This window comes from Diospyros lotus, chromosome 1 (genome assembly GCF_014633365.1).
Source record: "Diospyros lotus cultivar Yz01 chromosome 1, ASM1463336v1, whole genome shotgun sequence".
Classification (NCBI taxonomy): Eukaryota; Viridiplantae; Streptophyta; class Magnoliopsida; order Ericales; family Ebenaceae; genus Diospyros; species Diospyros lotus.
Genome location: NC_068338.1, coordinates 19848017 through 19863848, shown reverse-complemented (window position 1 = coordinate 19863848; position 15832 = coordinate 19848017). Strand labels below are relative to the sequence as shown.

Genomic DNA, 15832 nt, shown 5'->3' with positions numbered 1-15832 from the left:
ATGTTAAATAATATATTTATAAAATATATATCTAATATATTATAAGTACATATATTATTATATCTAATCGCGATTTTCTATTCGGGCCTACTCACGAGCCTCTAATTGAGTGTGCTCATGAGCTAACGAATCGAGTTTTACTGAGTTCAAGATCTTCAAAGTTATGCTTAAGCTCGGCTCGTTTATTTTTACAAACAAATTCGAACGAATTTTTTTCAAACTGAACACCAAACCGAGCCCGAACGACTCGCTTATTTGCAAGTTTAGGTAATAGTCTAAATAAATTGTTTTTTTTAAATTAAAGTAAATCATAAGAAGTCTTTGTTAGCACCATTGATAACTTTGGAGTCCAATGTTGTTCTAATGCTTAGGGAAGTGTTATTTTGGACCTTTGGGAATGAGGCTGATCAATGTTGATTTTAAAGACTTAATCTTACTCTTGCATGTAGTTGTATAGTTTTATTTTGCATTATATTTTTGAAGGATTTCTTTGTTAGAGTGTTTAGTTTTTTTTTTTTGTGTTTTTTTACATTGCGATGCTCAAGATATGTCTTAATATAAACCCGTAGATGCTTTTGCGATTTTCTCGTTTAATCCAATGAGATATTTTGACTTGACAGAGGGGGTTTTTGTAAAAAGAAAAGGGAAAAAAAATCAGAAAGACTTTCAAAGATATTTTTAAAATATTAAGGATTTTCTTACAAATAACCTAAATTACAAGGCCTAGTTACAATTTAGCCTTCTATTTCATGTGGGCTAATACAAGTAGGAGTAATGGAGGGCAACTTCCGGTTTACATGGCAATTGCGGTGCTCACGTTGGCCCCACTCGAGAAAGCCGCTATTTGGTTGTGATGAGCAGACTAACACGTGACATTTGAAAATAGAAGTGGATAACTTCTATGGTAGTGTTTCCCTACATCTTGCTACTCGAATAAAATTTACAACCGACCAATCATAACTCGCCACCCGTACTTGAATTTCCTTAAACCTAAAATTACATAAAGGACCTAGAAAGAAAAATTTTGAAGGGAGATGGCAGGCGTTATGATAGCTTATAATTAGTCTAAATAAATGTTAATCCTAGCTAGGGAAGTCCCAAGCTAGACTAATTATAAGTTAATTTTTAAGATAATTTTTAATTTCAAACTAGATATGTTGTTTAATAAAATAATTATTTTTGTGTTAATCCTTTTTATTTGGGAGTCGTTATGGCGTCCACATTTAGGGGTGAAATGGACATTTTGCCCCTCAATTTAGACGCGATGGATTTTTTTTTTCATTTTGTAATTTTTCTAACTTCATTTATGGTCGATTAGTTTTTTACACATTGACAACTCTTATAAGTCTTTTGAATTTGTCTAACTCCAAAAACTTTTGTCAATAGTGTGTCTAATTCAAACAAACCTAGTCTATATAATGTACCATTAAATTTTTTATCGTTAAATAACAATTTTTATTTTTATTAAAATCTTTAAAATACACCTCCAAAAGTCTCTCCAATATAATTATACAAAAATTAAAAAAAAATTGTGGTCAACCAATGGGTTCTTCTAGAAAATCCATCGTCGACGATGACATTTATTTAAAAGAGAGAGAGATAAAGAAATAATTCATTTCTCTATAAATCGAGAAAAAATGAGAGAGACGTTTTTGTGTGAGTGACAGGATTTCATTTGAAACCCCATTAATCATGATTAGAAACTCTATTAGATAGATGGAGTTTTCAATAAAACTCTTATCAATTGCAAAAATTACTATATATAGAGAGAGAGAAAGAAATATTTATTGTTAAAATTGAGAACTTGTCGCCATCTCCACCATCAACTCACGAATTGACAATAGGGTTTATCTATGTGTGAATGTGTTTAATTTTGAAAAGAAAATTAAACCTTTTTTGTTCAATTTCAAATTATCAAAAACCTTCTCTTTGAAGAACAATGGGTTTCTCTAGAAACCTATTCATTGTGATGGGGATTCGGGTGGAGAGAAATAGAGAGAGAAAAGGGAGAGATCACTTGATAGTTGCTAATTGACGGCCAGAAAAGAAGAATGGAGTAGATGACTTGAGGGTCGCCAGAAAAAAAAAAAGAAAAATAATGAAAAATGAAAGAGAAATATGCGAGGAAAAAAAAAAGAAAAAGAAAAAAGAAAGAATAAATTGTTCAAACATATAATGAAAAAATAGGGATGATCCGTGACTTTTCACTAAAATTCAAGGGTGATGTGTAAAATTTATCTTAAAAATTTACTAACATAAAAGTGGAAGATGAAAACTGATTCAAAGAAGCCCTTAGCAAATAATAATTATTTTGCAAAATTTACGACCACATATTTTGTTTTATTATATCTCATAATTATTTACTATTTAAAAGTCACGAATTCAAATTTTGTTATTATAGTTAATTTTATTTCTTTAAACAATATACATAAAGGGTATCTTAGGAAAATATTTTATTAACAAAATTTCATGTATAATTTGTTTAAGATTATCTGTATGTATTATATGTTATTTTTATAAGATTGTGATAAATATATTATATTTTAAAAATATTTTATCAATTAATAAAAGTATTTAAATAATATAAAAAAAGTGAATGTACTAAATTAGCCTTGGGGAAGTTAGGGCGGACGGACACGTGGGATGCAGATAAGCATGCATGTCGTTGTTTATTTGTTGACCAAAAAGCCAGGAAGGTGACAAATGATGCGTGCGAAAGCTTGGTTGAGCTTATCCGTTTGATTTTCCCTTTCAAAATTTAATTTTAGGTAAATTACACTAATTACCTCTAAAATTTAGTATAATTATAGGCACTTCCTCTCTAATTTAAGAAATTACAAGAATTTCCTTTCTCATGAAAAATAGATGTAAAATTATTATTTATGTTTACAAATTTCTATCTCTTCTCCATTTCCTAGATTTATCAATAATCTCTGCTTTAAAATTTAAAAAAAGAAAAGAAAAAAGAAAGTACCATTAATGGTTAGAGTTCAATAATGAAAGACCAAAAATAAGGTTTTTGAAATTAAAGAACCTAGAATTTTTCAAATTGAAAAAAGAAATAAGAGAAAATGAGCAATGAGAGAGAAACAAAATACAATATATTAAAAAAACGATATTGTCGAAAAAGAACCCTAGAACAATTTGAGGGTTCATCGAGAACGCCGAGATCATTTTGAATTATTCTAAGGTTTGTCTTGAACCTCGAATTGCTTCTAGGATTCATTTCAAATCCCTAAATTTAAATTTTATGATGAATCTAATGATTGATTTTAGGGTTTGTGAATCATAAAATCAACTCAAAAAACAAAGCAAAAAAAGAAAAGAAGAGAACATCGTTAGAGAATGAGATAAAAGAGATAAAGGGGAAAAAGATTGAAAGAAAGATTTAAATAGGTCATTTTTATCGTTTTAGAATACTTAATTGTCATTTTTTAAGTAACGAGGGTGTTGGAGATAACTATAATTTCTCAAACTAGAGGAGAGAGTTTGTAATGAATAGTCAACGAAATAGTTTTGAACGAAAAGGAATCGACTAATGATTTTCTAATTTTTCTATAGTAGTGATGAGATTATTAAAGTTTATATTGGTGGTCTCAAAGTGAGTTTACTTCACTTGTATTAATTAATAAAAAAATTGCCGTGGACCAATAGTTCTATCTTGATTAAGAATTCAAAGTAGAATTTTGAAAAATTTGTGAAAGTGACAAATATTATATGTCAAATAAACATATATAAAAATATGATTTTATCTTATGTTTGTATAAAATATTTATGTAAGAAAATCATATAATAGAAAATTTGACTATGTTCTTCTATTCATACGTGTGTGTGAGTTTTTAATAAAAGTATAGAGCTTTGTTAGTGAATGTTTAACATTTTGAGGAAAAACATTTTTATTTAAAAAATATTGTTTTCTTTTTCATTTTTTGACACCCAAACAACTATTGCTAACTGAAGACTTTTTCATATAAATATCTTATTTTCAATATAATACATGTAATTTTTTTTAAAAAATATTAATTTTGGAAAAAATATCTTAAATTTGTCACTTTTTTCTTTCATTTTTTTTTATTTTTCATAGAATTTAATTATACCAAACTAAGAGCTAATTCTATCTAAGCAATTTATTATTTGATAGTAATATATTACATGAAAATGTGAATCGAACACTTTTGAGGATAATTTTATAGCAATTGATGACAAGTTATTATATTCAAGGTATGAAATGAGAAATGCTATACATTTGAAGATAGGTTGTGAGCTCTGAGAGCACACACGTGGTGTTGAAAACTATCAAGAGTGGATTATTGGACCAAACTTGCCTTGTAAGGTAGGTTGAAGGAAGATAGACCACATAGGACTGATGGATGATAAAGATAGTTATGGAATACGGAAGAGGTATTAAGACACTTGATGATCTAACGACTCTAAAGTGTATTTAGATGTTTTAATACTTAACGTTAGTTTAATGGCATTTTAAATGTGAATCTAAGTATTTTAATATTTAATGATAAATTTTTTTGAGGGCGTAAAAATAATTTTAGATTAACAATTTTATTTTATGGTTCATGTGATCGGGAAATAAGTGTAAGGGTCTAAATTTTTAAGGAATTTAGAAATAATGTAATAGGCCACAATTAAATTAGTTAATGAGTTCATGAGTTTATCAGGTGGGTTATATAATTTTTGGGTTGGGCTTAAGCCCAAGGGAAATTTGCAAAAATAGGACGACCGATAAAGAACTTTGCAAAAATAGCACTCTTAATTTTTTTTTTGCAAAACTAGGACTTTTGAGAGTTGAATTGACTAAAATGCCCCCGATTTAAATCAACCTACGATCCCCTTCGTCTTCTTCTTTTTCAATAGATCTTTTTCCTTCTCTCTCTATTACTCTATATATAAGGTACATATATATATATATTCATCTATCATTTTTTTGTTCTTTTACCATTCTCTGTAACTTAAATATATGTGTATATATTATTTATGATTCAAGAGATGTGGGTCTCTCTCATTCTCTCTCTATTATGTATCATATATTATACATGTACTGTGTGTATTTGCGTTGATGGGAGAGGAAAGAGACAAATGGCGGCCATGTACAAGAAAATGAGAAAAACGATTGCAGTAGGGCCATGACATCGTTGATTGTGGTCGTGACTGATATATTCACTACAACTGTTTTAGTTTCTTGTCGTGGTCATGACAGATATCTTTAACAGATAAGTGTTAAGGATATCTGATATTTGTTAAGGATATCTGTTAAGGATATCGGTAACAGATACTGATATCGGTAACCGATAGCTGTTAAGGATATCTTTAACAGATATCGGTAACAGATATCGATTACCGATATCGGTATTTGTTAATCGATATCTTTAACAAATATCAGATATTCTTAAATTACCTACAATGGCTTTGAAGGCGAAGACCGACGAAGAAGCAGCAACCTTAGATGCTTAGAACAGAGGACAAGCGAGATAGATGTTCTGATCGGCGGGGAGATTGGGGATGTGCGTGCGAGAGGAAGAAGACGAAGGGGATCGTAAGCTTATTTAAATCGGGGGCATTTTAGTCCATTCAACTCTCAAAAGTCTTAGTTTTGCAAAAAAAAATTAAGAGTCCTATTTTTACAAAGTTCTTCGCCGGCAGTCCTATTTTTGCAAATTTCCCTAGGCCCAAAGGTAATGGGATTTATTATTTTTTTTGTGAGAATAAAAAGAAAAAGAAAAAAAAAGAAATAATAATAAAAAATTGAAATGGGTAGCTAGAGTGTTGTTTGTTGCGTGAGCAAGGGCGAATTGGTCTTTTCGCGCGAATAGGCATGCAAACCCTGCAACCACTTTCCCCCTGATCCTTTGGTACACCTATCCTCTTATTATGTTCCCTTTTTGTAGTGATTTGCTTTCTTGATTCTATTTTCATCGCTTTCATTCTTCTTCTCCAATTGCTACATAGCCTCCTCATTCTCCGTGTTCTTATTCTATTTTACCACTTTCTTTTTCTTCATCTGTTTTGCTGTTGGCGACTGGAGCTCATCGAGGGAGTTTCAAATTCTTCTGTTGGAACATCTTCAAGCAAGTTCTCTTACCCGTTTTTATTCAAATACAAGTTTCTTACTCAACCTTTGTTACATTCTGCAAGTTTTTAGCCCAGCCTCTTTAGCATGCTGTAAGCTCTCTGTTAGTAAATTACATATACATAATTTTTATTGAGTTTGCAGTGGGGACTCGGATTGCCCCTATTTCTTTCTAGTGAATGGCATCTTGGTAGGTAAGGATGCAAACCTTCGTTCATTGTATCCGTAGCAACTAAGTTATATATATAGGTGGGTCGCTCAGCTCCATTACTGTTCTAGCCGAGCGACTCACCTATATATATATATATATATACAATCAGCTTCATTGTTGTTCCAATCGAGTGACCTACATATATATTTATATATATATACATACCCGATCAGCTTCCTTCGAATGCCCTGTTTCTGTTCAGCTGACCCACTTACATACATACACACACACATATATATATACCTATATGTATAAACGATTAACAAAACTCTTTCTCTCCCTCGCTGTTGTTCGAATTCCTCATGCCTTATGCGAATCTTATATATATATAGCACCCTGTTTCGAATGCCCAGATTCTTCTCGGTTGACCCACTTATATAACTGTACACACATATATATATTTATATATACGTAGCAGAGGGGCTTCGAATGGGAGCCTTCTCTCGCTGTTTTAAAAAGGGCCTTTCGGTCAAGGCTGGGAGCCATTGAAGGCCTGTTCGACCCACACACACACATATTCTCTCTATCTTTCTCTCTCTTAATCGCTGTTATCCCGTATGAAACCCCCCTGATCGAGCAGTGTATATGTTTATTACATGTACAATGTTTGATTTTAATAATCTTTAAATAATATAAATCCTCTTGCACCGAATGACTCTGTATAAGCCTTTGTTTTGTTTTAATGGCCTTATATGCTAATAAGTATGTAGACCCATTGTAAATTAAAGGCACCCAAATAATATATATATATACACATGTTAAGCACACACACACCCATTGTATATTGTCACGGGCATAATTTATCTATTTAAATGATTTTCAAATATGTTCGAATTTATGAGAATTCATATCAAAATTTTCTTTGCATTTTCTTCTAAATAGTCATTAGAATATGGCCAGTAAATTAAATACCACTGTGTGTAAATATTGATAGAGCTAATGTGCTTGATGTGCATGGTCCTTTTAGTTGCATGGGAACTCTAATAACAAATTTGAGACTTTTTGTAGAGATGTCCTTGTCATCAACATGTGATATTAAACCATGTGGATACTTATTTATGCATTTGAGAGCACAGCATCAAGGTTGGTAACCTTGTGTGATTTCATAAATGGCATGTCAAAATATGATATATATACCATTATTATTAAATTTTGCGTACCTATTATTTTGCGCAGAGGGAAAATGGTACCCTAGATCACCTAGCACGGGATGAGGTGGTCATAGCCCAACAGGTTGGCCTCATATTATTTGTGAGTTTTTATTAACATGATACACTTTGGCATGTGTTGATTGATGGTTTGCGAGCCTACGAGATTTGATACTGACATTAAAATTTATATGCATAATTGCATGGTGATATTTGTGGCATAATGCACTTGACTTGGAGTTGATCAAGTCATAAGTTACGAATCTTGTAAATAACTGTTGAGTCCTTGATTACTCTGTTTGGTGTCACTATGTTTCATGGATCCTATACATTGTTTTTTATTTCTCGAACTTGCTGAGTCTTGTGGCTCACTTGATCTTCTTTGCCATTCCAGGTAAAGGGAAAACTATTATTGGGGGTGAGTTTAGTGGGACTAAGGCCCATGGATAATGGTGTACGGAGACGCATCCTAACTTAAAGATCTTGATTTGTAGTTGGAGAGGCTTGTAATGAAATGAATTTATTTTGTTAGTTAACATTAGAGTCTCTTATCTATTTTGTATGGCCATCGAGCACGAACTCTTGAGCTATTGGAAGTGTAATTGAACTTTAATTTAGTTTCCACTGCTAGTAATGATATGAGTTGTCTGTTTATTTATGGTTTGTTCTATATCATCTCTGTGATGATCTCCTTTTGAATATTCTATGTTAGTGAAAATATTCGAGAGTGAGCCCTTACAGATAGAGATATAAGTATTATGAAAAGAATAGTTGAAGGCATGTGGTGAATGTAATGTGTCGCACACGAATGAAGTATAGGAAAGAAATTGAATGCGTTCTTGAAGTGTAGCTCACGATGGGCGTGAGATGTAACTAAAGATGAATGTATAAATTGAAATTTTGATAATTTATAATACAACTTACCTTGAATTTTGAGAACAAAACTTTTTAAGAGGGAGGGGGGGGGGGGGAAGGATGTAATGACTAGTAATTTTATTTTCCATAATGAGAATAATTAAATAAATTTGGATAATTTTTGGGTTAGAATAAAATGTGAAAAATATATGTAAAAAGAAAAGTCTTACAATGAGTAAACCAATCAATTGGATGGTTAGGGATCATTGGTACGCCATGGTTTGCTAAGGTCAAAGGAAGAAAGAGGAAAGGGAGGACAAAGAGAAGGGATGTATCAATCATCAAGTCGGTAGTTGTCTGTTGAGCCTAATGAATATTTTCATTAAACCAAACTTGGGGGTTTGTTTTGTTATTTTTGATAATGAGATTAAATATGTGATATTAACATGTTGTTGAACAAGAAATATATACTTACCATTAGTGGTTAATAATTATTTTGAGGATCAAATAAATAAACTAATGGTTGGAGAATGTATTCATAAAAGAGAAAAACAAGGGAAATGAATTTTTTTAAGTACGAGAGACTTAGTAGGGGTATTGTTAGAATTGTGGTTATATTGCAATAAATTTCTTAGTGATAAGATAAGTAGTTAGAATTTGAATTCTAACTTTGATTCAAATTCAACTACATTTGAATTTTAATAAGATGATCAGATAAGTGATTGAAATTAATTCAAATTCCTACACGTTTGAATTTTAAAGAGATATGTCTATACATATTTATATCTTTGTAATATCTATAAATAGACATAAAACCCAATAAGGATATACAAGAATCAGAATCAGTTTCTGATTGCTCATATATTGCCTTCGGTATCACCATTCGTGTCTCAAATATGAAGAATTTACAATATATGCTTAAGATATTTGTAATTAAAATTAAAACATCCAAAAATTTAATATTGTGAAATTAAAATTTTAAATGTATTTTGATCATTTACAAGTTTAATAACTTATTTATAAGTTAAAATATAAATACTAACATGAAATGCTAATATATATATATATATATATATGTTTGGCTTTCGGAACTAGGTTGTGGTTTGAGTTCAAGGCAGTGAGTGATATCCCCACCCTTGTCTCAAACCTAGTTTTTGCATTTTAGGTTTTCCTTGAACCCAAAATAAAACCTAAATTGATTGAGGAAAATCTACTTTAACTGGGGTGGGTTCAAGCAAGGACCCACAAAGTTAGTACAATTTGCCATCCCTAATAATTGACTTTGAACTCTAAACCAAAACTTATAGTTCATGAAGCCTAAAAATCTTTCCATATTATTACCAACAAGAAATAATAATAATCCAAAGTCTTATAGAAGAAATAAACAAAATAAAACCACTAGCATCCTCAAAGTTTATATAATCGAATAACTAACAATAACTGAAAACTAAACTATCCCAATTGAGTCTACTAGAAATCCCAAAATTGAGTCCACATCTAGCCTTATTAATCCTACTCGCCTAAAAAATGTCAAAGAGAGAGGTGAGCGTAAAGTTAGTGAAAGTTACTTGTATAGTAGATATGTAACATCTCGTTTTCCAATAGCGATATATCATCAGGAATTTGAAATTTTTAATAATTACACTTTGACCTAAAAGTTTTCCAAAATTTCTTTTTTACTTGTTTAACATTACACAATAAAAAAAAAATTAAGACAGGTAATCAGAGTTTAATACATAACACAATCTAGGTCGAATCTAAGTTAAAATAAAATTACCACAAATAATGTAACGACCTGTTAGTGGGCTTAGATGTTATGGGCATTTTATTTTCAAGCATTGGAAATTTTTTCCTATTAGAATAAATGTGAAAAATATTTTTATGTGGCAAATTTATGTTAGTAAATTTTGTGGATAAATTATAAGTGTTATTATTATATATGGGTAGCTAAAATAAGCCCATCTCTAAGAATTGGGGTTTTGAAATTGGGTTAAGCCCATGTGTTTAAAATGGTATGCATTAATGAGTGAAATGAAATAAATGAAAAAAGAGAAAGAAATAAAATAGTGCAAAATGTCTAAAGTGGGCTTATGTATTATATATTGTGTAAGAAAAAGAAAAGGGTAAAATGGTAATTGGCATATTGGGTTGAATAAAGAAAAGAGAAGAAATGAAAATTAAGCAAAATGGCAAAATTGGGCTTGAGATATTTGTGTGTGTGTGTTGGGGAGGGCAAAAGGGTAATTTCCTAAGGGGAGAGTGGTTGGCAGACCACTCCATCCCCTCACCTCTCCATGCCTTGTCTAATTCTCCATTCCTCATTCCAAATTTCTCCTTCTCTCGTGACTCTCTTCCTCTTCTCCTTATTTTTTTTCCATCTTCTTCTTATTCTTCTTCTATTATGCTTAAATGAATTAAAGCTTCAAAGATGAAGGGATTTACAACTTGGAGGAAGAGGCTTCTTTTTCTCTTCAGTCTAAGCTTCAAAAGGCAAGTTCTACTTGCACTTAAATTTTATTTTGTGCAAGGTTCTTTTTCTCTTTTTGTCATTTGATGCAAGATTTTGTCTTTTCCTTTGTGTTGAAATCATTTTCGGTATAATGGCTTCTCTCAATTGGTTGTAAATATTGTATATTTATCCTCTTAACTTGTGGGTTTTCTATTTGAGATGGTTTCGGGTCTCTTTGAGAGTCTCCATGGGGTATATTTCATCTCATATTTCATTAATGAAATGACATTTGTGGGTTACGAAGCTAGAATGGGAGTTTTTGGGTGTTTGGTGTTCATTTTTTGCCTTTCTTCTTGGTTCTTGGCTAAGTCAACTCATCCAGGAGGTCAAGTTGACTCGAATTTGCCTCGAGTTGACTTGGCCGCGACTTGACTCCATTGTGTTTGTTTTGCTATTTTGCCCATAACTTTTGATGTAGAAGTTGGAATTGAAATTCGTTTGAAGATTCATAAATTAGACTTTGAGGGTTTCGATTTGATATATAATATAATATATTTTGGTTATGATTTGAGTTGGTTAAGGATTTTCTTAATCCAAATCAAGTAAGATGGTTAAAGTAAAGTGTTTTTAAATACTTCCTTTGATATCTCTCAATCCTCTAAAATGATAAGATGTGGTTGAAGGAATATATATGTATATACATGGGGTTCATGAGATAAAAATGTAATTGAGTTGCATGAGGAAACATGATAATAATCATTTGGGAAGTTAAGAAGAAATTATCTTGGTTGGCATGTTCATGGTAATTCATGCGCGATGCATGACTAACATTATATGAATAATTGCCTTTAATTGATGTGGTAAAATCTAATCAATGTGAATTGTGTGGAACAGTCAAGAGCTTTAATGGGCAAAAATTGAGGATATGTGATTGTCACTTGTCATAGCATTGTTGTGGATGTGTTGCATGGCATTGTGTGCTATTTTATCTTGCATTATGATGATGGGTCATGGGTTGCATCCATTGGGGATCATGCTTTGTATGTGATGGGTACGTTAAGCATGGCATGGTAATTATTATTGGGCACTCATAGTTTAAAGAATGGAATGCATGTATTATGCATATAGCCATGGGTATACACTATGTGTAAAAGGCTTGTATGTACTATGGTGGTCATTCGTGATGTGACATGTACTTAAAATTCGTATATGCATGCTTGATATTATAATTTGCGCCACTATTATTATTTTGACGCAGCAGCTAAGTCTGCGTGTGTGGAAGAGGGTACCCTATAAGAGCTTGATGCGGGTGAGGTGGCCATAAACTCGGTAGGCGTTTCTTGAGCCAAGAGTGGCTATTGAAATTTTGGTATTTATGTGTGTATATATATACATCTGCATGGATGTGTTGACTATTTGAGCATATATACATCTGCATGAATGATTGGCTATTTGAGCTGTTATGATGCATGAGAAAGTCATTGCTTTGTAAATTAAGGCATGAGTTATGTAATGATTCTTTAAAGATATGGCATTCAGTTGAATGATGAGTATCTTTCATAATATATGCATGCATGCATAGTAGTGGCAGCCTTAGGGGCCACGTGGGTTTTTCTGTTATGGTTTCATGTGCATGATGATGGGAATAACGCATGGCATGTATGATATCCATGGCATGGGAAAAAGGAGCCTAGTACTCATGTGAAATGCATGTTATGATGCATATGGTTAGAGGAACCTTATATGCCATTTGTTGTGCATGTGTATGTATACCTTCTAAAAATTTAAAATGGGTTTTGTTAAAATATAAAGAAATGGTTGCTTCTGAGGGGGTTGTTGTTAAGTCTAGAAGACATGAACCCAATGGTTTTCTATATCACTACAAGAAGAAGGGATATTGCCGGCGAACTTTTCCTGGCGATTTGAATAAGTGTCGAGAAAACACCACAATTTTCGGTGGTTATCTAAACCGTCGGGGATTTAACACAATCTCAGGCGGTTTGTAAAACCGTCGGTGATGTTGACCCATCCCCAGCAGTTTTTAAAACTGCCAGTGATGTTAATCCATTACTGGCGATTTTATTGACCGTCGGTAATTTTGGCCCATCCCCGGCGGTTTTTAAAACCGCTTGGGATATGATTTATATACCCCGGCCACGGGCTTCCGCTCAAATTAATCTTCCCCTCACCTCATTCTCTTCCAAAATCCCCCTTGCAAACCCTAACCATCTCTCGCTCGCTCTCGCTGCTGAGTTGCTGCCTCCCTCGCCATCGCTCACCCTCGTTCGCTTGCCTCGCCCTCGCTCGCTCACTTATTCTCAATCGCTCTCGCCCTCGCTGCTAGCTCAGTCGCACTCGACATCACTGCCTGTAGACTGCCTCTCTTAGTCTGTGTCACTCTCGCCCTCGCCCTCTTAGAATCATCAGATAAGTCTCTGTCTCTCTCGCTCAGTCACTGCCTCTCTTAGAATCATCAAGTAATCACTTGATTCCCGTGGTTTGCGTTATTTTGAAATTGGGGAAAGAATAGAATGTGAATGTAACTGAATGGGCGTTTTCGTTTGTCTCGGATGTATGCTGGTTTTGTTTCCCAGGAAAGAAAAAGAATTGATAACGAGAGGGTAAGATGCTCTCTTTTTGTTTAGTTTCATGGGGAAGAGGAGGGCTAAGTGATTAGTGTGTGAATTTGCCTATTGCTCAGTGTGCCTCTTGTACACGTTCTACTTTAGGTTCAAATAACTATGTGAAAAAATGTTTCTCTGTTTGGTAGTTGACTGGTTGACCTCTTGTCTTGTATAAGTTGTTCGACACCTGATTCTCGCAGGACATGATGTTCACGTTTTATGCAGTGGAACTGGTTTTGGTTGAAGATTTTAGGGGGTTTCTTGGCGGTTTTGTTTATAGCATTCATATGAAGACTATATAAACAAGGATCATCATCATCTCTTAGCAATATATTTGGTGGTGGTGGTGGTTTCAGATTTGGGTGGAGATTATGGGGGAATAGTAAAGGTAGTATGCTGTTTTTGGTTGGGAAAGAAGTTCAAGAAGCCTTCTGTTTTGGGGGAATTAGTGGTTTTTGTGGCTCCTAGTTTTGGGGTTGAGTTGATTCTACAGATATGAGACTCTCTTCTATTGGTTTTACTCAGCAGGACTGCCTGAAGGTATGGTTTCTCTTTTCACTTTCTTTCTTGAATTTCTATCAATTTCCCCCATATTATGGTCTGGACCTCTTCTTAATTTCCAGATTAGCTACTAAGCATTGTTTTCTTAGCTTTTCTGCCCTGTACAGATTTCCTCAGATGGCATGTTTGCAAATGGTTTTTCTTTTTTTTTTTTTTTATAGGTTTTGTGGTTAATACTTTTCATTTAATGTGAACCCTTCTTGAATAATTTGATTTATGTGCAATGAAATCTGCAGGGGAGAAAAGATGTCTGAATTCTGAACTTTGGCATGCATGTGCTAGCCCTCTTGTTTCACTGCTTGCTATTGGAAGCCGTGTGGTCTATTTCCCGCAGGGTCACAGTGAGCAGGTTAATTCTTTTAGATTTTCTAGTTGATTCGAAACAAATAATGTTTTAATTGCGCCTGCTTATCTAAGCACATATCTTGTTAGTCTTTGTCCGAGACTGGTTGCTCTAAGCATTCTCCTTTTGAATTTTTGAAATAAAATGCCTAAATATAAGTTAAGCTTGGCCTAATCTCTTATTAGCCTTAGTCATATGAAAAGCTTGAATTATCTGCTATCCACTTTTAAGATCTTAATGTTTGGGCTGATCAATGGCTGGTTGCATATTTGAATTGGACTTCTTTTTCTTAATTTCTGTGCTTATGCTTTTGAAGTATTTGGCTAAAATGGTTGATGACCATTCATATATAGTTGTACTTCTATTTGTGAATTGGGACATTCTATTATAATGCTAGTTGGGCAGCTTGGTTGATTGCATTTCCACCTTCCTCTCTGCTGGGCTGTTTCTGGCTTTTTTTTTTTTTGGTTCATTTTTGATAAAAATCTAGTGATTTCTTCAAGTGTTATCACAAATATCTAATTTTTTTTTCTAGTTTAAGCTATTGAGTGTTTGTGTTTAGCCATTATAGTTTTATTGAAGTGGGGATTGGTGAAATAGAACTGTTCATAATGTCAAATAATCTAGGTTGCTGCATCAACCAACAAGGAAGTGGATGCGCATATGCCCAAATATCCAACCTTACCTCCACAACTCATTTGTCAGCTTCATGACGTGACCATGCATGTAAGGATTATTTATTTGTGTTTTCTGGTTCTGATTGTGCCTCAAGCTGGAATCGAGAAACTCATAATTGTGTACTTCAGGCGGATTTGGAGACAGATGAAGTATATGCTCAAGTGACCTTGCAGCCTCTGAGCCCAGTAAGCCCATGTATCCTAATTAATTTCTATTTTCTAGTTTCATGACTACATATTTGTTTGAATTTATGTCTTAAAAAATGTGTGAATTTATAAACTTTTTTGCAGCAAGAGCAAAAGGATGCCTCGTTCCTTCATGTAGATTTAGGGGTCCCCAGTAAACAACCAACAAATTACTTCTGCAAAACATTGATAGCCAGTGACACAAGTACTCATGGAGGCTTTTCAGTTCCTCGCCGAGCAGCTGAAAAAGTGTTTCCTCCATTGGTAAAATCAATTTTGTTGCTATAAAATAATGAATGTTATAAAATAATCAATTTTCGCTGAGCAGCTGAAAAAGGCTTTTCAGTGCACAGATTGGCCTTTTAAGCCAATTTGTCTAGTGACTATCAAACTCCAATAAAATAATGAATGCTATATTATAAACAATATATATAGGAGTATGGATCTAGAGAATATATTTAAAAAAAAAAGGTTGATCTTTGTTGGCGATTGTGAAAATCGCCTGCAATTTTATTACTTTGCCAGTGATTTTTTAACTACCGGCAATATTTTTCCCGGCGGTTTAAGAACCGCCGAGAAAAGTAAAAACTTTGCTGGCGATTTTTTAAAACTGCCGAAAAAGACTATTTACCGGCGGTTTAGAAATACCACTGATAAATAGTCTTTTCCGGCGGTTGAAGCTTTTCTGACTCAGGT

General features: G+C 33.2%; 1 protein-coding gene across 1 annotated transcript; it reads left to right on the top strand.

Annotated features, from left to right (window-relative positions):
* Nucleotides 1–13864: 13864 nt before the first annotated feature.
* LOC127807310 (auxin response factor 8-like) lies at nucleotides 13865–15424 on the top strand. The gene is made up of 6 exons (XM_052345068.1): nucleotides 13865–13909; nucleotides 14038–14065; nucleotides 14167–14279; nucleotides 14901–14999; nucleotides 15080–15136; nucleotides 15242–15424. The coding sequence occupies exons 1-6, from the start codon at nucleotides 13865–13867 to the stop codon at nucleotides 15422–15424; spliced, it is 525 nt and encodes a 174-aa protein (XP_052201028.1).
* Nucleotides 15425–15832: the final 408 nt, after the last annotated feature.